The sequence below is a fragment of the Bubalus kerabau genome, chromosome 17 (genome assembly GCF_029407905.1).
Source record: "Bubalus kerabau isolate K-KA32 ecotype Philippines breed swamp buffalo chromosome 17, PCC_UOA_SB_1v2, whole genome shotgun sequence".
Lineage (NCBI taxonomy): Eukaryota > Metazoa > Chordata > Mammalia > Artiodactyla > Bovidae > Bubalus > Bubalus kerabau.
In genome coordinates, this window is record NC_073640.1 from 11,536,688 (window position 1) to 11,559,452 (window position 22,765).

Below are 22,765 nucleotides of genomic sequence, written 5' to 3' on the forward strand. Positions count from 1 at the left end.
GCAGTCTGAGTCTCTGCTCCGAGCCAGGCTCTGACACAGGTGGCTGTGCACAGGACCGACACGACCCTTGTCCTGCTGGGGCTTGGAAGGGAGAGCGGATGGGCAGTAAACAGATGAACCTGTGATTGCAGATGGTGCTGGTGAGGAGCTTTCCAGGGAACCGACCGATGACTTCTGCAAAGCACTGGCAGTGTGCCTGGCGTTATAGTGTGTGCTCTGTGAGAGCTGTATGTAATTATCATTGCTTGGATTTGTATTCTCACGGTTGAACTCAGTGTGTCTCTAAGACCGTTGGGGGCCAGGACTATGTACATTCAGGGGATTGACTGACAAAGTGTGATGAATCAATATTCCACCTTCATGGATAGAAAGACTCGATATGTCAGTTCTCTGCAACCAAGGGTAGTCAACACAGTCTCCGTCAATATCCTAGCAGGTTCTTCTGTAGGTAGTGACAATCCGATCCTAAAGTTCATATGGAGAGGCAGGACACCTGGGACAGCCAGTGCAGTGTTGAAGGGCAAAGTCAGGGGGGTTGCAGCCTCACTCTGAGACTTACAGTAAAGTCATAGTTATCAGGACAATCAGGGAAATAATAGACCCGTGGAACAGAAGAGAGAGACCAGAAATAGACCCACACAAATAGTCAGCTGACCTTTGATAACGGAAGGGAGGCTCCAGTGGAGAAAGCATGGTCTTACCAGAAGTATGATGAATAGGCCAGTACTTGTCTGGGCAAAGAGGGGAGCGATCAGGATGACGTCATGGAGGTGTCCAGTCCTGCCGATGAGGGCGGACACCTGCAGCCCTCTCCTGGGACAGAGCTGGCCTCCAAAGGGTGCTCGCTTGCAGTGAAGTGAGGGGCGGTGGTGTAGGGGTCATTGGGGCTGTTTATGTCATCAGAGTAGCTGTTGTATTTCATTCTCTTCCCATTTCCTGTTTTCTTTATCTTAAAAAAAAATATTTATTTGTCTGGGTCTTAGTTGTGGCACGTGGGCTCTGTGTCGCAGCCCTGTGAACTCAGTAATTTTGGTGCATGAACCCTGGAGGGCATGGGCTTAGTTGCTCTGTGATATGTGGGATCTTCGTTCCCGGACCAGGGATTAAACCAGTGCCCGCTGCATTAGAAGGCGGATTCTTAACCGCCGGCCCACCAGGGAAGCCCCTCTTTCTCTCTTTGTATGTTGCGTGGCCGTCTCTCTCCCTCCTCATCTGGGTAGCTTGTCTTCTCTCTGTGTGTGGTTGCCCCTGACCCTGGTTGACCCTGTTTGTGTGTATTCATATCTGTGCGTGTCTGTCTCCCTCGGTCTCCCACTCTGTCCCATCTTGAGGTCTGTCCCATCGTCCCCATCACTCTCCCCTTCCTCTTTTTTTTTTTTTTTAAATATTTATTTGGGCATACCATGTGGCATGTGGGATCTTAGTTCCCTGACCGGGGATCGAACCAGTGCCCTCTGCATTGGAAGGCTGATTCTTAACCAATGGACTGCCAGGGAAGTCCCTGTCCCCTTCCCCTTTTAACAATCATATGTTTATTATAATTTTGCTGTAAGGAAAAAAGCTCACAGTAGGCCAGTTCAGAAATTCCCTCTTAGCAATATTTTATGGGGAAAGAGAATGGTTAGATAATCATTGCTAGACTAACTAGGGGGGGAAAAAAAGAGTATTTGCTTAAAGTCGCTAGACTCTTGACTGGCTGGATGGGTTCTGAGAACAGACCTTAATACCTTAGATGTTCCCAGATAACCGCTAAAGCAGGTAGATCAGCCCTGCTGATCTGACCTCTCAGAAGGTGGTGGGTCTGAGCGCACACAAAGTCTCTGTGTTTTGTTGTTGGCTTTTGAGGAATGAGGATAAGAAGAAAAGATAAGATTCCCTGGTTTCAGGGTTGGGTGAAGGGTGGGATTATACCTCCCACCTCTCTACCCCACAAGGTTTAAAGACCCCCCAATACTAGGGCCATTCATAATTGCTAAGTGTCTCAAAAACTTTTTTTTGGCTTGAAAAAAATTGTAGATTCAAATAACACGAAGTTTCTGTGTGCCATTCACCTAATTTCCCCCCATGAAAACATTTTTCATAACCATAGTTATCAAACTCAGGAAACTAAGCTGGTAAAATGTTCTTAAACCATAATTAACAATGATTACTCAGCCATTAAAAAGAATACATTTGAATCAGTTCTAATGAGGTGGATGAAACTGGAGCCTATTATACAGAGTGAAGTAAGCCAGAAAGAAAAACACCAATACAGTATACTAACGCATATATATGGAATTTAGAAAGATGGTAATGACAACCCTGTATACGAGACAGCAAAAGAGACACTGATGTGTAGAACAGTCTTTTGGACTCTGTGGGAGAGGGAGAGGGTGGGATGATTTGGGAGAATGGCACTGAAATATGTATAATATCGTATATGAAACGAGTCGCCAGTCCAGGTTCGATGCACGATACTGGATGCTTGGGGCTGGTGCACTAGGACGACCCAGAGGGATGGTATGGGGAGGGAGGAGGGAGGAGGGTTCAGGATGGGGAACACGTGTATGCCTGTGGTGGGTTCATTTCGATGTGTGGCAAAACTGATACAATATTGTAAAGTTTAAAAATAAAATAAAAAAACCCCATAATTAGTTATTTTTTCATCTTTTATTGAAGTGTAATCGAGTTACACTGTTATGTCAGTTACTGCTGTACAGCAGAGTGACTCATTTATACATGTATATACATTCTTTTTCACTATGACTTGTCACAGGATACTGGATGTAGTTCCCTGCGCTCTACAGTAGGGCCTTGTGGTCATTCATTCTGTGTTACCAGTTTGCATCTGCTAACCCCAGGCTCCCAGTGCAGCTCTCTCTCACACCCCGCTCCTTTGGCAACCCAGTCTGTTCTCTCGTGTCCCTGATTCTGTTTCTGTTTCATAGAGAGGTTCCTTTGTGTCATATTTTAGATTTCACATGTATGTGATCTGTGCGTGCTCCGTCGCTCAGTCGTGTCTGACTCTTTGCAGCTCTCCTGGACTGTAGTCTGCCAGGCTCCTCTGTCCATGGGATTTCCCAAGCAAGAATCCTGGAGTGGGTTGCCATTTCCTCCTCCAGGGCATCTTCCCAGCCCAGGGATCAAACTGTGCAGTGTCTCCTGCGTAGCTGGTGGACTCTGTACCACTGAGTTACTGAGAAAGCCCATGTGACTGATGCCATGTAGTATTTGTCTCTCTCTCTGATTTACTCCACTTACTGTGCTAATCTCTAGTTGCATCCAAGTTGCTGCAAATGGTATAATTTTGTTCTATTTTATGGCTGAGTGGTCAGGCCATAATGAGTTTTCATCATTTTTTAATGTGAACTCAGTTTTTGTTTGTTTTTGTTTCAGTGAAGAGTTTTAAGGAATTTTATCACATGTACACCACCACCACACACACAGTGCAGAATAAATACTGTTTATTTAAAGTTTTTTCACTTTACTTCATGACTCTTGTCCCCCAAACTGCTTTCAGTCTGGCTAGATCCATGGTAAGACAGTGGAAAGCCTTTCGTTCATTCCACCCCTTCCTCCCCTAATTTAAGTAGTCTCACCTCTTCTGCACCCTGTGTACGGTGGTGGCTTCATGAGTCTATACATGTGATAAAATTCCTCAAAACTGTACGCCGAAACAAAAGAAACCAAAATTGAGGCCATATAAAAAAATGGTGAAAATTGATGATGGCCTGACAAGTCAGCCACAAAAAAAGAAGGAAACTATACCATTTCAGGTGGTACTAGCAGTAGACAATCCCCTGCCAATGCAGGAGATGCAAGAGATGCAGGTTCGATCCCTGCGTTGGGATGATCCCCTGGAAGAGGAAATGGCAACCCACTTTAGTATTCTCGAGTGGAGAATCCCATGGACAGAGGAGCCTGGTGGGCTGTAGTCCATGGGGTCGCAAAGAGTCGAACATGACTGAGCACACACACATCTCATTTCATTGTTACGTGTGAACAGCTATGAACCTTTACTGCTACTTCAACTCTGACTCTAAAATGCCCTGGTTCACTTGGGTCTGTTTGGTTCTTGGACTCCAGGTCAAAGCTGAGGTCGCTTTCCTACCCTCTCATTTCCAGGAATACCTCTCTTTGCTGTATCTCTGTTCAGTGCAATAATGGAGGTGTATGTCCCAGGATTCTTATGGTTGCATGCGACAGAAATTTCCCACTAACCAAAGCAAAAAAGAATTGATTAGGTCACATAGATAGCGTGTTCCAATGCAGAAGAGGCTTCAAGCCCAAACGGACCCAGGAGTTTGATAGTGCATCAGGGCTGAGTCATTTTGCCTTCCGTGTGCCCAGCAGCATGGACCCTGCTACCCCTCGACTCATGTTTCCTCAGCCTGCAGCAGCAGCAGGAGAAACGTGATGAATGGCTTTGGCCAAGCAAGTCCTGGGAGGATGCTGTCGGGCCCAGCTTAGGCCGTGCGCTCCTCCCTGAATCCTGACCATGAGGTGGGATGCCTTGGTCATTTCTGGGACCCTGGGCCCCTCCTTGGCCTGTAGTGGTGGGAGAGGGGTGGACCATCTTCATCTCAGGCGTGTGAAGCGGGTCCATCCCAGGAAAAGGTACTTTTCTGACAGAAGAAAAGGAGGAAGGGATCGATGGACTTGTCTCTTTGTGACACTCCTTAGTTCACTGGACCTCCTGAGATAGGAGCAGGGTCCCTCATGCAACAAACAGCCATCCTGTGAGGGGAGGGGCTCACCTTTGAGTCAGGGGCCATCCTGACCTTTGCCTAGGAGAAAATCGGAGTCCTGTGGCTGGGGTTCTAGGGAGGGTGAATTTCCTCTTTTTCTGTCATCTAGGGCTTCCCCAATGACTCAGTAAAGAATCTGCCTGCAGTGTGGGAGACCTGGGTTCAATCCCTGGGTCAGGGAGATCCCCTGGAGAAGGGAATGGCAACCCACTGCAGTATTCTTGCCTGAAGAATCCCATGGACAGAGGAGCCTGGTGGGCTACACTACCGTCCATAGGGTCGCCAAGAGTCAGACGCGGCTGAGCGACTCTCAGCATTGCTGCACAACAGCCCTCCCAGCACCGAGTGCCTGAGAACCACACGCATTTCATTATTTGCACATAAAGCTGTGAACGGGTAGGGCCTCGGGGCTGGTCGAGCTTGTCTTCACTCTGGACAGTGAAGAGCCGGGCGGGGTGTCTCTGGGGTGCAGGCACGTGGCGGCAGCCTCAGATGTGGTGACGTCTAGCTTCTGACCGGCTGCTGTTGCTTTTCCTTCAGTGGACATCATGGAGATAAAGGAGATCCGGCCAGGGAAGAGCTCCAAGGATTTCGAGCGCGCGAAAGCGGTCCGCCAGAAGGAAGAGTGCTGCTTCACTGTCCTGTACGGCACCCAGTTTATCCTCAGCACGCTCAGCCTGGCAGGTGGGTGCCCGCCGTGTGCGCTTCCCCTCCCTGCGCCTGGGTCTCCTTCCAAGAGAGCGCTCCAGCGGGATGCTCACCCCTGCCCCCCTGCTAATGCGTGTTTGGGGCATCTCGGTTTCGAATCCTGACCCTGCCTCTTTCTAGCTGTGTGGCTTTGAGTAAGCGACTCTGCCTCTCTGAGCTACGGTTTGCTCAGCTGTAAAACAGGACCCAGTTCATCCTCGTGCTGACCTTGTGGAGAGGTTGAAAGGATTACGTTAAGGGCCCGTTTGGCTCATGCTGTGCTGAGAACTGAAGGCAGGTTACATTTTTTTGTCCAGCTGAGCATGGCCTGCACCATTTACTTGGCTTAGCTGATCTGAAGGAACGATCCTGAAATCTTCTGTCTCATACACGCATACGTGCACACACGCAGTGCACACACATAGACACGGTCTGGAGGTGCGATGTCTGGTCCTCCTTGTGAATCCACCAGAAAGTCAAAGGGGCCTTTGGCCGGGAGAAGAACTGAAAAAGCTCAGGCGCTTGGCTCAGGGGCAGAGCTTATAGCTACCTCCAGGTCTAACCCCAGAATTTCTTGACTTAGAACTTGATATAAAATCATGGTGGACAAGAGAGAAAATAAGTAGCATTAAAAGTAAACCAAAGTGGGTGGAAACTGTGGAAGCTGAGTAGCATTAGGGACTTTTAATTTCAGGCCTGAGGACTCTCATTGGTTTAATTGCTCATTCATGCTTTCATCAGGCATCTTTTGAGCATATGCTCTGTTCTGGGTTGTGCTAGATGTCCGTGGGGCTGTAATGAGACATAAGACCCAGTTACCGCCTTTAAGGAGCTCACGGTCTACTTGGGGAGACAGACGTGTGGACAGGAGCTTAGAGTTCTCTCTGATAGGAGCCGTAGTCCAAACATAATACAGCGTGCTGGAGGAATACACCGTGCGTAACTCCCTGGAAGGCTTTGCTGGGGAGGTGACTTTTTTTAAACTGGGTTTTGAGGCATCAGTAGGAGTTGTGAGGAAAGAGAGAGTATGGTCCAGGGAGAGAGCATTGCATGTGCCAGGCTTGGAGGAGGGCAATAGTAAGCCGGATGTGGGAAGTGATGGGTGAATGTCTGATGGAGGGGGTGTGGCAGGAGGCAGAGACAGGACAGGAGAGAGGGGTCCATGACCCTGAACCTTCAGAGCTTTGTCCACTTAGCCTGGCTGCAGGCTGAGGCCTGGTTGCTCTTCTTGGTAGGGAGGCCGTGAAATCCCAAGCAAGATGTGTAGCCCAGGATGCCAGTTTGATGGGTGGATCCCGGCTTCTTCCCTTCAGCCTTCCTAGCCATACCTTTTTCTTCATCTGCCGGGAAGAATGAGAGCAGAGACCTCGGCATGCTCTCTCCAGGCTAATAAGGCCCCTGGCGGTGTGAAAAGATGTTTAATAGCGGGACCAGGCGTTTGCATTGCCAACTGCATTTTATGATGAGGAAATGAGGCACAGGGAGGTGAAGTAACCAGCTGAACATCACACAGCCCTGAAGCGCTACAGTGGGCCTTGGGGTTGATGCCAAGCTCTTACCCACCACTCATTGCTGCTTCCCTTACAGGCAGCAGCCTCACCTACTCGGTGGCCCTCTCTCTGGCCTTGATGGGAAACAGGGGAGGTGCCGAGGGCTCTCAGGATTGTGGTCCAAGTTGTCCTGAGTTCTGCCTCTTGTTCGTTAGTATAGGACTAAAGTTAAAGCTCTACCGGCTTGTCACTCCTGGTGTAGGAGGCTCACCATGGGCAAAAAGCAGGTCCCAGGAACCAACACAGGTTCCTCCCATCCCCGTGGTCTGTGTGGGGAGGGAGACTCCAAGCAGAGATCTTCCCAGGGAGTAACACAGCATTTCTGGCCCCTCCTGTCTCCAGCCGACTCGAAGGAGGATGCAACTAAGTGGCTGTCTGGCCTGAAGATCTTACACCAGGAAGTGATGGGCGCGCCCACCCCCACCATCATCGAGAGGTAATGGCTTTGCCTGTTTCTCTCTGTATTCGCTCACTCGGGCATCTGTTCTGCTCCCTCTAGCCGGTATGGCAAAAGAAAGGAAAAGGAGACATTTCATCTTGGAGGCTCCTGGAGTGCCCTGTATGCAGTAGGTGTCCAGTAGTGGCTGTGGACACTCCAACATCTCCCAGAAGAGCCTCCCATCTCCTTGGGCCTTGTTCTTCCGGGGTGAGAAGTGCACTGGGATTGAGACAGAAACTCGTCCTGGTGTTGGGTCTGAGGGGAGGGCCCGAGGCTTATTTCTCAGAGGATTTAAGAAGAGATTAAGCTGTCTGATGGGAGGACCTCGGGCTCGAGGTCTGGGATTTTCGCTCTCGCTTGACGAGGGCCTTCTCAGGACTGTCCATCAGTGTCATGGGTATGGGGTGGGACTCGTGTATGAATTGCTGTCCATCCAGCGAACCAGAGCCCTCTGATCTCGACCGTTTCTCTTACCAGCTTTTTGGGAGGTTAACAGAGAGCACCAGAGGGATTTAAAGAATCCAGCCTCTGTGAGTCCACGGGGCTGCTTGGCTTGGCCGGACGACATTTCACCCACACAGAGAAGCTGCTTCTTCCCAGGTTGCTGGTGTTAGAAAGTGGGAAGACCTTCCTTTTCATTTCCAGGCTCTGTGTCCCATCCTACAGAAATTCCTTGGACTTGTGAGTCGAGCTTTCTGATTTTCTAACTCTCTCTCTCTTTCTCTCTGTCTCATTTCTCTTCCCAGCTGGCTGAGAAAGCAGATTTATTCTGTGGATCAAACCAGGAGAAACAGGTAAGATTCGCTTGCATTTTTGTAGTTTCCTTCCACATTTTGGATCATCTCATTCTTTCTTGAAATATCCCAGGGGGGTTGGAGTGAGTTCTGTGCTGTGGAAAGGTCCTCGTGAAATCAGATTTGACTTAACAAGGCGGCGGACGCAGTGCTCAGTGGTGTGGGTCGTGGTGATAAAAATCTCTACCCATGTGGGGTCTCATTGCAGTGGACAATGCCACCCCATCTGCGGGGAGGACTTCTCTGCTATGTGAAGCACTCAGATCACGTCACTTAGGCCTTTGCGTTTGAGGTTCTTCTGTGTCCCGGGGAGAAACAGGAGCCCCATGGTGCCCGCCCATCCTTTGTGGTGGAGATTGACCATCAGGAAGTAAACCCAGTTAGGGGGCGATGCTTCCAAGAGCTGGGTGAACACGAGGCAGGCGATGTGACAGCCTGTAATTCAGTGTCCCTGACTGGTTCGCTTAATAGCACGTCTTGGAGTGGTTCCCTCTTGGCATATACAAGGCTCTATGCCACACATTTTTGGAACACGTGATTGGTCCTTGGATAGACGTGATGTAATTGCCATATGGATGGGAAACCAGTTCCTTCTCGATGAACATCAGGTTGTTTCTTTATTATAAAGCTATGAAAACCTTTAGGTCTCCCTTTTAAAAAATGTTATTGTTAATTATTATTATTATTTGTTTCTTTGGTGGGGCCGGGTGTCAGTTGAGGTCTGCAGGATCTCCCATCTTCGTGGCCCAGGCAGAGTCTTTAGCTGTGGCATGCATGCTCTTAGCTGCAGCACGTGGGATCTAGTTCCCTAACCAGGAATCGAACCTGCGCCCCCTTCATTGGGACTGTGCAGTCTTAGCTACTGGACCACCAGAGACGTCCCTGGGCCTCCTTTTTTGTAAATGTGTGGGACACAGATACGAACAGGATAAGTTCCCACAAGAGGAATTCCAGAAGCCAGGCGTCACTGGGTCTGACAGTTTGAGAGAGGTGGTAGCAGTTTATATTTCCACTAGCAGTTCAGAGGCGTCTTCTTTACTGTGTCTCACCAGACTTCGACCTTCATTAATCTGATGGGTGAGAAGCAGCAGTGGGTTTTTGGCTTAAATTTGCATTTCTTTATTTAAGGGAGAGGTTGAACATCCTCTCATCAATTTTTTTTTTAGGTTATGATCCAGTTCCTGTTAATAATGTAATGATAAAACCCACCATTTATGGAGCGCCTAGCATGGCAGGCGTTGTCCTCAGCACTTGACAATCACTGTATCATTTTAGCCTCACATCAGACCTCTTTCAGCATTTTTAAATGTCTTTCCTTCCTTCCATTCTCCATTAAGAGATGTCAGCTTCATACACGAGGCAACAAGGAACCCTTGCGATGCTCCCCTTGTATTGCACAGCACATGGGAGCTAATTCCCCACCAGTGATTGAACCCACACCCCCAACATTGAAAGTGCAGGGTGTTAACCACTGGACCACCAGGGAAGTCCCTACCCAGCTTGTTCCTGAAAGGCTTTCCATCTTTAAGGCATTTTAGTGTCAGGCCAGTGTCACCCATCACTTGTCAATTTCAAGTGGTCTCTTGTACACATGCCCTGAGGAGTGATTTGCAAACGGTGTAACCAGGAAGAGGTGGAGAGCTAACTGCTGTTGTTAGGTCAGCCAGCATCTCTCTGTGTCTTTCCATCTGCCTTTCCCTCCCTCCCTCCCTCCTCCTCCTCTTCCTCCTCCTCTCCTGCCAGCATCCTCTGTGGTCCCACACCCTGGTCTTGGGCCTGGTGTTTCAGAGGCAGATCAAACGAGGGGGCCTTTGTACACACTGGGCTCCTTCAGCCTCAGGGTGGAGCCTCCCATGACCATTTCCCTTCTCTGGCTGCCTGGTGATTCAGAGCTGAGGTTGGCACAGAGTGGACGGAGGGAGCCCACCAGGGCCCTGTCTCCACGAGGTGGGGTGTATGGCATCATTGGTCTGGTTCCAGAGTCTGCTCTCCGTCTTGTATTGTCAAGAAACAGAAGCCCGGCTTTCTCTGCTCGGAACGATTCTTGAAAGTCGTTCATTGAGAAATGCTTTTCAGAACCTTTGGCAGGGAGCGAGTCTGTCTCTGGCCTTGATGCCTTGTTCCCTGTTCCCTGTCCTTGCCCCACGCCGACATCCCTCCCTCCCTCCCTGTGGGCTGAGTCCTGCTGCTCTGTCGACACGTGGAAAATCCCTCCTTTCACATGGCTCTGTGCGGCCCTGAGGGAGCTTTTCCAAAGGGGCTTTGACTAAGGTGCCCGTGAAAGGGCTCTTGACTCCTGCCAGTTTCCCCTCCTTTCCTGTCGCCCACGTTAATCGCGTTTCCTGGAGGAAAACAAAGGCACAGCAGCGGGGCAAAGCGTCCTCTGGGCGGGGAGGGCCGGCTCCGCAGTGCCCGCTCCCAGGTTTTCCTTGGCCTGAACGTGTGTTTCACTTTTCAACCTTTCGAGGGGCCAGATGGCAGCAGCTGGCGTTTGTCGAGAAGCGGCTTTGCAGCAGCCGCTGTTCTGAGCGCCCTCTGGACTTAGTAAGCTGGGGAGAGGTTATGGAACGAATGCTGGCAGACTGAGCAGCTAGGCATCCCCTGGGACATTTAATGAGGATGCTGAGGCCATGAGAGGTTGTCATTTGAACAGAGCAACCCAGCCAGTGAGCCGTGGCTTATTGATCACTAAGCTGGTAAAAGGCAGAAATCTCTTTCTGCCGCGACTTCCTGTGACTGATAATTACTCATTCATTGTGATCAACTATGTAACATAAAACTTACCATTTCAGGGACATTTCTGTGCATTCACATTGCCATGCTGCCATCAACGTCTGTCTCCAGAGCTCTTCTCATCTTTGCAAAACTGAAACTCTCTACCCATCAAACCATTACCCCATTCCCCCCCTGCAGCCGCTTGGCAACCTCTATTCTTCCTTCTGTCTCTGTGAATCTGCCTCCTACGGGTACTACCTCTGAGTGAAGGATGCTGTGTTTGTGACCGGCTTATTTTACTTAGTGTGATGTATTTGGGGATCAGATATGTTAACTATAGCGGGTGTCAGAACTTCCTTCCTTTTTAAGGCTGAGTGATGTTCCACGATCTGCACGTAACATGGTCTTCATTGCTGTGTGCAGAATCTTTTTTTTTCTTCTAGTTGCAGCATGTGATCTCTTAGTTGCAGCATGTGGGATCTAGTTCCCCAACCAGGGATCCAGCCCAGGCCCCCTGCATTGCGAGTGTGGCGTCTTAGCCCCTGGACCACTGGAGAAGTCCCGACCTTGACAGTCTGGAGGAGTAGGTCTCGGGCACTCTGTAGCATGCCCCTCCATCTGTGGCGATCTGGCATTTTCGTCATGGGTAGACCGGAGTTCAGGGGAACCTGAGGTTGTGTTTGGGAAGCGCTCATGGAGGTGAGCGTCCTGGAGGTGAAGCTCTTTCTCTTCACCTCAGTCAAGGGGTGTCTGCTCTCACGTGGTCTGTCGAGGGTGATGGAAATCTTGACCATCTGGCCAAAGTGGTGTCTTCCAGATCTCTCCTTTGCAATGACCTCCACCCCCTTCACTGCCCCCCTGCCCCCCACTCACCCCCACTCTGTTTTCTGGGAATCAGTCACTAAGTCCAGCCCATGTGAAAGGGGGTCAAACTGTTTTTTCACCTCCCCTTAAATCATAACATGTTTACATTTCCTTGTAACTCTTTTCAGACCAGTATCAATGCCTACATTATAATTCAACCAATGGGATTTGATATCTCGCTTGAAAAGTTGGCTTTCGTTTGTCATTTGGTTTGTGTCTCGTGTTTCACAGTGGATGTACAAGGTGGTAGGAAGTGCCCCTCAAGAGCAGCACTTCTGGGGTCACTGTGGGATTCTGGCCTGAGTGCCAGGCTCCGCGGTCCCGTCTGCTTTCTGAGAATTTCGTCCTCGTTGCTGCTGTTCACGTTGAAGGGGCTCCTTGAGGTCAGGGATCTGGCTGGTTGGTCAGATGAAACGAAAGGCCCTCCCTTTTCATTCCTTCATGTAACATCAGACGACTAGATCATTCCCCCTTTGGAAGCTTTCCTTATGACATTTCCAGGCCTGGGGAGATTGGGTCAAAGGCAGAAATGTTTTAACATTCATCCTGGCCAGATTTCTAGAAACCCCCTCTTTTTGAATCTGTGGAGTTTAGTTGCCTCTTACCTGGGAATTAGGTTTCTAAGGTCAGTGCTTTAGGTGAAAACTTCTGTCAAAATACCCTTTGAGAAAGCCCCTGGACCTGCTGGGATGGCCGCTGGAATTGCATTCCTCCTCAGGGTGGGGCTCATGGGCGGGTCCTGTGGTGGGGCCAGCAGCCCTCAGGGTTGTGGACGTTTCTTTTCCACCTTGCCCTTGCCCCTTGGCCTGTAACCCTGACTTTGCATAAGCCGAGCCTGCACTTCCTGTTCTTGCTCACCCGGGCCTTCGGGATGTGGAAGGGGCAGGCTCACAGGTGTGTAGTCCGGTTCTGTCTTCAACAGGAAGGCAAATAGGTTGCCTGTGGTCAGCAGTCCTGGCTCCAGCACTGGACAGCCTGGAGGGGGCTGGGCCTGCCCCACAGTAACTCTGCTTTTCTCTGTCTGGGTGGGGATCACAGATTTTCATTTCCAGCAGGTTTCCAGCTGACGCTGATACTGCCGGTCCAGGGACCCTATTTAGAGGAGCAGGCTTCTAGAGCTGCACTGTCCACATGTCACTATTTAAATCTAAATTGATTACAATTAAATAAAATTAAAAAAATTCAATTCCTTGGTCACCCTACTTGCCTTGGACAGCTCCGATCTAGAACATTTGCAACACGGAGAACATGCTGTTGGGCAGCACTAAGGTTTGAATCTCAGCTCTTCACCCTTACTGGTTGATGAGTTTGGGTAAATGGCTCAATTTCCCTGTGCCTCAGTTTTCTAATTTGTGAAAGAGATCCTAGTTCCTACCTCTTGGGATTGGTGTGAGGATTCAGTGGGTTAGTATGTGAAAAGTGCTTGGCCAGTGCCTGGCTTGCGATCGTGGGTGTGGGGGTGGTTTATTCGCTGAGTCGTGTCCCACTCTTGCGGTCCTGTGGACTGTCGCCTGCCAGGTTCCTCTGTCCGTGGGATTCTCCAGGCAATAATTCTGGAGTGGGTTGCCATTTCCTTCTCCAGGGATCTTCCTGACAGGGATCCAGACCAGGTCTCCCGCGTGGCAGGCAGGCTCTTTACTGTCTGCCCCACCATTGTTACCATAAGCCAGGGAGGTGGGCCTGTTGGCAATCAGCCTCAGGGTGGCGGGGAAGTTTTCTGGGGCCATCAGCCCCCGGGGTGCAGTGTGGTGGGATCTGGGACCAGGCCAGCCTGACAAGGGGAGGGGCCCTGATTGTTTATTGCCTCTAGGGCAAGGAATCGTTTTTTGCCATCTCTCCCCAAAGGAATCGCCCCAGTTCCTAGCCCGCTTCACAGGCTGAGCCTGCAGGAAGCAGAACATGAGGTGTGGGTTTGTGTGCAGGAAGCTTATGGAATGTGTAGGGGCCCCGCACCCATGGAGTGAAGGCCAGGGGATTGCTGGGCTTGGATGCCGTTACAACCGCAGCCTCAGTTGGCCCCCAGTGGAGCTCCAGGATGGCCCTGCAGAACTGCCCCGAATGCAGGCCAGAGGGCAGGACGTGACGGTGGCCGAGGCCCTCCCTTTCTTTGAAGACAAGTCCTGGACGGGGAGAGGGGTGAAGTTGGGAGCTGCTAGCTTCCTGCCCTCCAGTGGCTGGGAATCCGAGTGCCAGTCCTGGCTGGGGGTCGGGTGGGGCCTGACCACACGCCCAGGACGGGGAGGGAGGGAGAGGTCCCTGCACGGGAGCCCTGAGGAGCTCTTCGGGCCCCATCTTTCCCTGGAGGCTCACCTGTTCTGCTCTGAGGGGGCCCATTGGAGCAGGCGGGATCGGATGTCCCAGTGCTCAGATTCTCACGCCCCTGGAGGCTGTTTGCTTCCCTGGCCCCCCAGCAGTTGCCCTGACTCCCGGCTCCCCAGTCTCTCCGTTCCCTGTTATGGGAGGATCTCTTGGCCCTGTTTCTGCCTGGAAGTTCTGGGTTCCGTAGGGGACTCTGCCTTCTTCCCTGGTCCTGGATGAGCCCCCGGGGTCACCGTCTTGGCTAAACCTTCACCCTGCCTCATTTTGCAGCACCAGCAAGCCCTCCAACTCCTCTCCCTTCACCCTACTCCAGCAGGCTCTTCGTGGACACCCCAGGGCAAGGTGGGAAAGGGGTCTCAGCCAGTCTGCTCACTTCTCTGCCCGGCTAGCCCTGCCTGGCCCACTGGGGACTTTGTGTGGCTCTTGCCATCTCTTGGGGGAAGTCCTGGGTGCCAGCCCTGGGAGCAGGGGGCATAGGGGGGCACCAGGTATATGATGGTCTCTGGCGTCAGGGAGGCCGTTAGATGAGAGGCAAGGATGCTGGGGGTGGGGCCAGGAGGCCGCTTGGCCGTCTCCGGGGGTGGCTGCTGGCTGGGATGTGCTCCTTCCTTCTGGGCGAGTAGACGGGGCGGGGGGGGGGGGGGGGAGGGGTAGTGGGGCCGCTGTCTGCCCACAGCCTGGGCAGACTTCCTTCCTGGCCGTGCACAGCCCCTGTCTGGTCTGACGTCTCTGAGAACACTGCACAGTTTTCTTTGGCCACAGCCAGAGGCTCCGCAGGACCACCCTTGCTTGCTCTGCTGGGCACTCAGCTCTGCAGCCACAAGACTCTGGAACACGTGCCCTCGACCACCTCCTCCCCTGTCTCTGTTCCTGCCATTCCCTGAGAGACAGTTAAATGCAGCGCTTACAGGCAGACCCAGAGGCCAGCTCCTCTGCAGTCTTATCTCCCACATACCAGCACCGAACCTCTCTGATCCCCAGTTTCTTCACCTGGAATGCAGAATAATAACGGTTGTTCTTGTTCCGTCTCTTAAGTCGTGTCCCACTCTTTGCAGCCCCACAGACGGCAGCACACCAGGCTTCCCGGTCCTTCACCATCTTCCGGAGTTTGTTCAAACTCATGTCCATCGAGTCAGTGATGCCATCCAACCATCTCATCCTCTGTTGCCCCCTTCCTTGTCTTGCCTTCAGTCCTTCCCAGCATGAAGGTCTTTTCCAGTGAGTCAGCCCTTCGCATCAGGTGGCCAAAGTATTGGAGCTTCAGCATCAGTCCTTCCAGTGAATATTCAGGGTTGATTTCCTTTAGGATGGACTTGTGATATTGGTGATTACGATATCTGCCTTCTAAGGTCTTTAGAGCAGCTCTGATCTTGAGTGTCCCGGCCCCCACCCTCATTGCCTGTTCTGAATCCTGAGGGTTGAGTGTACCGAGGGGCAAGGTGACATCATTCCTTGGAGGTGCCCAGGGCAGCCTGGCACATAGTAGGTGTTCAGATAAGGTTGCCTCTTTCCCTTCCTCATCTCTGGGCTTCAGTGACCTCCTCTTGGTTTGAACCCCGGTGACATTTCCTGTCTATCAAGGTCATCTGCAGTGTTTCCGCCCACTCTGCATCTCCTGCATGACCCACATCCACGGCCAATCCCCTGACGATAGGGACCATCCTTGCACACGGGGTGTCACCCCCACCTTGACCTCAGGCTCTCTGTCCCCAATTGCTCAGATCTGGTGGCAGGTCTTCTCGTTGAGGTGGGAGCTGGTGGGAGTAGCCAGACCTTCTTCCACTGTTGAAACCCCTCGAGGCTGACGGAGCTGGGGTCCCCCTCTTTTGCAGCATCAGCCTCCGGGAGTTGAAGACCATCTTGCCCCTGGTCAACTTCAAAGTGAGCAGTGCCAAGTTCCTCAAAGATAAGTTCCTGGTAAGTTTCATGGCTCAGCCTGGCAATTTTTTGAACCTGGGGTTATGCTTGCCTCCCCTTGAAGCCACCGCACGCCTTCAAGCACTTTTGCGTGGTGTGCTCAGGAAAGCCCTCTGCCTCCAGACTCATCCGTCTTAGTCCGGACCGAGGGATCATGTGAAGATCTTAGGCCCCCGTTCTCCATCCCGACAGAGGATGTCATCCAGGAAGACCATGTTTACCGAGCTGCTTGGCTCAGAATTTTTCCATCAGTCTAACTTTCCTTTTCCCTCACCAGCCCACAGCCTGTTTTTCTTTTAATAATATGAACACATGTGTTTCATTTGGAAAATATTATGAACGATTCCTTATGCAGGTTGCCAGGGAGGTGGCATTTTGTATGCAGGCCCTGACAGTGGAGCTCTCGGAGTTGGCTCTTCTCTGCCCTTCCCCACCTCCAGCCCACCCTCCACCCACCCATCCTTCCTTCCATCCCTCCTTCTGCCATCATTTCATTTCTGTTCCTGTGTAGCTAGGGCTGTTGGTAGATCTGGGGCAGGTTGTTCCATGAGTGAGGGGATAGTGTAGGTCGGGTGGGGCTCTTCTGAAGGGTGTAGGATGGAGATGACCCTTGGGCATCCTTTCTGGCCTTCACAGAGGTCCGGACTCTTGTCAAGGACCCCAACAGGACTCCATCCCAGCAGTCCCAGTTGGAGGCTCTTGGGGCCATGTCACAGGATTCCTCAGCTTAGGAAAGCTCATTCATTTTGTACCCATGAGTTCCCAGAAGAGTTAACCCATTTTATGGCATATCTGGCCATCTTTTGGCCCACCCCCATCATTTCAACTAGTCCAAGAAGGCAAAACCAGAGAAGGGTGGGGATTGAGAGAAGAGAGATGGGAGAAGCATTTACCACTGGCCACCCCGTAATTGGGATTTTGTCCCTTATCATGCCTTTACCAAGCAGGTGCTATGTGAATGTTACCTGGTTTGGTTTCAGGGAAGTCCTAGTGGGGTAGTGGTGGTTCTCCCATTTTACAGAGGAAGACCTGAGGGTCCGAGAGAACTAAGTGTATGGGGACAAAGTGAAGCAAAGTCCTCAGTTGTGTCCAACTCTTTGTGACCCCATGGACTATACAGTCCATGGAATTCTCCGGGCCAGAATACTGGTGCGGGTAGCCTTTCCCTTCTCCAGGGGATCTTCCCAACCCAGGATCGAACCCAGGTCTCCCACATTGCTGGTGGATTCTTTACTAGCTGAGCCACAATGGAAGCCCAAGAATACTAGAATAAGTAGCCTATTCCTTCTCCAGCAGATTTTCCCGACCCAGGAATTGAACCAGGGTGTCCTGCATTGCAGGCGGATTCTTTACCAACTGAGCTACTGGGGAAGCCATGAAGCAATTCAGGAGACAAGCCTTGACTGGAATTGAGCTCTATTAACTCTAAAGGCTCGGTACTTTTTCTTAAAGTACAGTGAAAGTCACTCGGTCATGTCTGACTCTTTGCGACCCCATGGACTGTAGTCTGCCAGGCTCCTCTGTCCGTGGAATTCTCCAGGCAAGAATGCTGGAGTGGGTTGCTGTTCCCTTCTCCAGGGGATCTTTCCTACCTAGGGATCAAACCTGGGTCTCTTGCATTGCAGGCAGATTCTTTACCATCTGAGCCACCTGGGAAGCTGTGCTTTTAAAAATGACCTGTGTGTACATACCCTATAAGTATGTCTAGATTTGAAAGTGTCTCCTGCCCCAAAAGGAGGGGTTCTGCATTATGCCTGTTGGAATTCTGGCTGAGACCCTTCCCTTTTGGGGAGCTGAAGGATCTTACCTGGGGTCCCTGGTGGGTATGTTCTCCAAGCAGAGAGGTTGGGTTCAGAGGAATGCAAGTTTGCTTTTAGCCAATGTAGCAGAGCTGGCTATTTCTGTGAACAGGGAGGAGGCATTCTTGTGGTGGACACCAAAAATTGTGTGGTCACTTTTTTTTTTATATTTACAGGAAATAGGCGCACACAAAGATGAACTCAGCTTTGAACAGTTCCATCTCTTCTATAAAAAACTTATGTTTGAACAGCAAAAATCGGTAAGATGATTCTCTTTTTCCCCATTCATTTTTTGAAGGTTTTGATAGTCTTGTTTGACCTTATTTTTTAAAATTGAAGTATAGTTGATGTATAATGTTATATAAATTACAGGTATGCGCTTTTTAAAGGTTATACTCCATTTATGGTTATTTAGGTTCCACGTGTGAATGATATCATACGGTGTTTGTCTTTCTCTGACGTATCTTACTTAGCGTGATACTCTCTAAGTTCATCCATGTTGGATATGGCAGTATTTCAAAGAAATAATGCAATATTTCATTCTTTTTATGGCTGAGTAGTATTCCATTGTGATTGTGTGTGTGTGTGTGTGTGTGTGTGTGTATCACATCTTTATCCATTCATCAGTTGATGGCCATTTAGGTTGCTTCTGTATCTTGCCAGTTATTAATAATGCTGCTGTGAACATTGGGCTCATGTATCTCTTTTAATTAGTACTGTTGCTCCTTTTGGATATATATGCCCAGGAGTGGATATGCTGGGTCATGTGGTAACTCTGTGGTTAGTTTTTTTGAGAAACCTCCATGCTGTTTTCCACAGTGGCTGGGTCGGTTTGTATTCCCACCAACAGTATCTGAGGGTTTCCTTTTCTCCACATCCTCGCCAGCATTTGTTATTCATGTTCTCTTTGATGATGGCCATTCTGACAAGTTTGAGGTGATACCTCACTGTGCTTTTGATTGACATTTCCCTGATGATTAGCGATGTGGAGCATCTTTTCCTGTGCCTGTCAGCCATCTTTAGGGGTAAGACGATTCCTAAGCAAACGATCAAATGATGCTTCTGTTTCCCCTGGGTTTCGAAGTCTGGTCCGTTCCTAAGAGACCCATGAGAAGCGTTCAGTCTCCCTTCTAGTCCAGGAAATATACAATGGGAATGACAGTGACGTCCTGTTTTCATCTGTTAGATGGGCAAAGGTCTTGAATAGGATAGAGTTGAGGGGACAGGGTGGGGAAATGACCATCTCCTACCTTCTTGGTGGGAATGTGAGTGCCTGTCGGTTTGATTGGAATTTAGTCTGAGACTATTAAAGTAAAAAGTTTCAGCTAACTCTACTGTGTCAACTTGTTCTGGAAGGAAATTTATCAAAGTATTAATAGTTAACTACCTCTGGGTTGAGGGATTATGTGTGTGTGTGTTGTTCTTTTTACAGTTTTGTTCCTATAATGAGAATGTTTTTTGATTACGATAATATGCTATTTTAAAATAAGGATGTGCCTGCATTTTGACCTGACAGTGGCATCTGGGGGCTCTGTTTTAGAGAAATGAAAGCACTGAGGCCTAGGAATGTATCACCAGGCCGTTTATTGCAGCATTACTTATGTTGGCCAAATACCTGGGAGCCATCTGAATGCCCCTCAGGAGAGTAATAGCCGGGTCAGTTATGGTCCAGCCATACTATGGGACACTGCAGCTGATTAAGAAGCCTGAGTTCATTGGGTTTCTGTCCTTCTGGAGGGCTGTTGATGGTATTTTGTGAGGAAAACCAGCAGCAGAAATGAGGAGCCAGGTCTGACTTCTGGGTAACAAACAGTAATCCTCCTGTGTACGTTTGCATGTGCTTTTATGAACAAGGAGAAGAGTACACACACCTCACATTTAATGTTGATTTTCTGCATGTCCTGGAGGGATTTGGGAAAATGTACCGGTGAGATAATTAAATTTTTCTTTGCATCCCTCAGTTTTCTTCAGCTTGTTCCAAGTAGCACGCTACTTTTGCAATGAAAAAAAAAAGAAGTCCCATTAAGCATAAGGTATAAAAAGGGGGGTGCTGGTGCAGTGCACGGAGCCCCGTGCCTGCTGGTGGCCGCTGCTGTTGGGACAGGGCTCTGCAGGCGGCCGAGGTGGGTCCGGAGCAGAGAATGGGTAGGACTCTGTGTGATCTTGGGCCAGCCACTGACCCCTCCTGGCCTCAGTCTTCCTATCCATGCAGTGGGGGTGATGAGTCTCACCCCACCGGGCTCTGGGGAAGATGGAACGACAGACTGGCCACAGGGCCACACCTCTTGATAGGCGACCACTGGCTGTGGGACTTCGACGAATCGGAGGCAGAGAAATGGAAGAAGCATTTCTTGTCTGCCTAGATTGGGGAAAAATACATGACTGTATAGAGTAAAAGACTGAGTTGCAGCGTGTTCACTTTTTTACCCATGTAGTAATTAGTGCTTGGTTTGCCAAGTAGAGTAGAAAGAAATGGTAGACTTTGGGAGTTGAAAGAGTTAAATTCCAGCCCCCAGGTGGTTTGGGGGGAAGCCGTCTTGCTCCATCACTCAACCTCCTCTATAAAATGAAAGTATTAAATCAGGTCATCGGTTATACAACTTTTTTTTTTTTTAATTTATCACACTGATAACAAATGGAGCTTACTTTAATCATCAAAGGTTCATTATACACTTTTGCCAAGTGAAGTAAATCCATCAGAGAGAAATAAGTGTAAAAGTACATGGGAAAGTCATATTAAAAGTCATACAGAGTTCATGGGGAAAAAATAGTAGGGAGGCCCAGATAATATACAACTTTTTAAACTATCCAACCCCCTCTTCTTTTTTACAGGAAACCTTAAGACAGTTCTGCTGCCTAAAAGCTGATCAAAACACTTTTCAACTAATACAGTTATGTAAATTTAAAAATAAAATAAAATTAAAAAAAAAAACAAAAAAAAAAACAAAACACTTTTCAGATTTAAATCTGCAACTTTCATTTATAATCAGTTCTTGAGAGCAATGACAATGTTGTGATCATAGTATATAAACGAAGTCCAGAATAATGTCAATTGCTGTCTTAGGCAGTTGGCCAGGACTGAGAAAAAGTTGATTCACTCAAGATAAGCAGTTGCAAAAAAACACAGTACCTATCATTTGCTGTGACATTTCAAGCTGCTGTCTCATCAGATGGAAGGCAGGCGACGCTTAGGAATACGTTTTTGCATAAAAGCTGTCGTACCTGCCAGTACAGGTCACCCACTGATAGTCTCCACCATGATCAAATTCCACATAAGAGAACTTTTCATTGTGGTTCTTTTTAAAGCGAATGTTTGTATGTTTGAGAGGGAGAAGGGAGAGAGAAATTTAAGTCAAATTTCTGCATAGTCCATGAGTCCTAGATGGCCAGTTTTTTTTGGGAAATGTCTGTACCTATCAGAGGTTACCCCTGGTGGCCAGAATACCCTGTTCAGCTGGCATTCGGTTGGTACTTAGCCTAGTGGTTTAAATGTTTTTTCCATCCCAGTACTAACCAGGCCCGACTCTGCTTAGCTTCTGAGATCAGATGCAATCAGGCGTGTTCACGGTGGTATGGCCATAAACTAAATGTTTTTTTAAATGAATTGCCTGTATTTAAAACTTGGAAGATTTCTCATTAAGATCCAGATTTTTTGCTTCTCTTGGGGAAAAAATACCACGTTCTGGCTATATTTGGCAACCTGTGAGTGGAGGGAAGAAGGCTTTCTGGTTTGTCCTAGCCTTGCCTCCCACCCCCATGCAGCTCTCTTTACGAATTTAGGGGCTAGGGTCACCTCCCTGGTCCCTAAGACTTTTTGGGTCAACAGCCTCTTCTCTCTTTCATTGGCAGGTATAACTGTCCTGTCTGGCCACTGCATGTTTTAATTCAGTGACTTGGAATTTGATTAACAAAGCCCCAGGCTCTATAGATAGTTACTGGTCCACTTGAGAAGCCTCACTGCTCTTGTGTATGTAAATGCCTCTCCCCCAACTGTCAGCGGGCTTCCCTTGAGGCTCGGCTGGTAAAGAATCCGCCTGCATTGTGGGAGACCTGGGTTCCATCCCTGGGTTGGGATGATCCCCCAGGGAAGGGAAAGGCGGCCCACTCCAGTATTCTGGCCTGGAGAATCCCATGGACTGGATAGTAGAAGGGGTTGCAAAGAATTTCAGTTTCACTTTCCAGCTGTCAGCATATCATTTACTTCCTGAGTGCCTTGCTGGAAGCTCAGGGCAGAGAAAAGTGTTACCTTGGTGCTCTTAGGGGTTCAGCTGGTTTTCTTGGGGTCCTTGGGGTGACAGAGCTGTTCATGATGGTTGGTGATTCCCAGACTTAAGTCCAGGGAGTGGAATCCTGCTTACCAGTAGCTATAGGTTTCCAACTTGAAGTTGCCAGTTCCTCCTCCTGTCTAACTACCTCCTTACATTGCTGCACTCAAGCCTCGAAGCTTCCAAAAGTTTGGCAGCAGCAGGAGGATAAGAACTTAAAATTTCATGTATGTCCTCCCTTGGGAGAGGGGTATATCTCAGACTAGGTTGTAATAACGGTGTTACGAATAAAAGATCACAACTAACATTTGCTAAGTGTAAACTCTATGTCGGGCACTGTGCTATATGTCTTACATGGATTTAATTCTCCTCAAGACCCTGAAGGATAGGAACTCTTATAATCCTCATTTTATGGACCGAAGACGCTGACACTCAGCGAGGTCACTTGCTGGAGGTCAGGTGGCTACTGCAGAGCTAGAGCTTCAGTTCTCCTTTGCTCAGCTTCACTGCCCACCCACTGATACTTCTTTTTATTTTTTATTATTTTAAAAATACTTACTGTTTGTTTAGCTCTGCTGGGCCTTAGTTGCGACATGCAGGATCTAGTTCCCTGCCCAGGGGCGGAACGTGGGCCCCCTGCAGTGGAGTCTTAGCCACTGGACCACCAGTGGTCCCCGGTGGGGTGTGTG

General features: G+C 49.5%; 1 protein-coding gene across 1 annotated transcript in view; it reads left to right on the forward strand.

The window, feature by feature from the left end:
- PLCG2 (phospholipase C gamma 2) overlaps positions 1-22,765 on the forward strand; it is a 156,662-nt gene that overhangs the window by 62,769 nt on the left and 71,128 nt on the right. The window contains exons 3-8 of the mRNA XM_055551481.1: positions 5,268-5,411; positions 7,307-7,400; positions 8,150-8,197; positions 14,366-14,437; positions 15,928-16,012; positions 17,988-18,071. Coding sequence (XP_055407456.1) covers positions 5,268-5,411; positions 7,307-7,400; positions 8,150-8,197; positions 14,366-14,437; positions 15,928-16,012; positions 17,988-18,071 — 527 coding nt within the window. The remainder of the gene's footprint in view (positions 1-5,267; positions 5,412-7,306; positions 7,401-8,149; positions 8,198-14,365; positions 14,438-15,927; positions 16,013-17,987; positions 18,072-22,765) is intronic.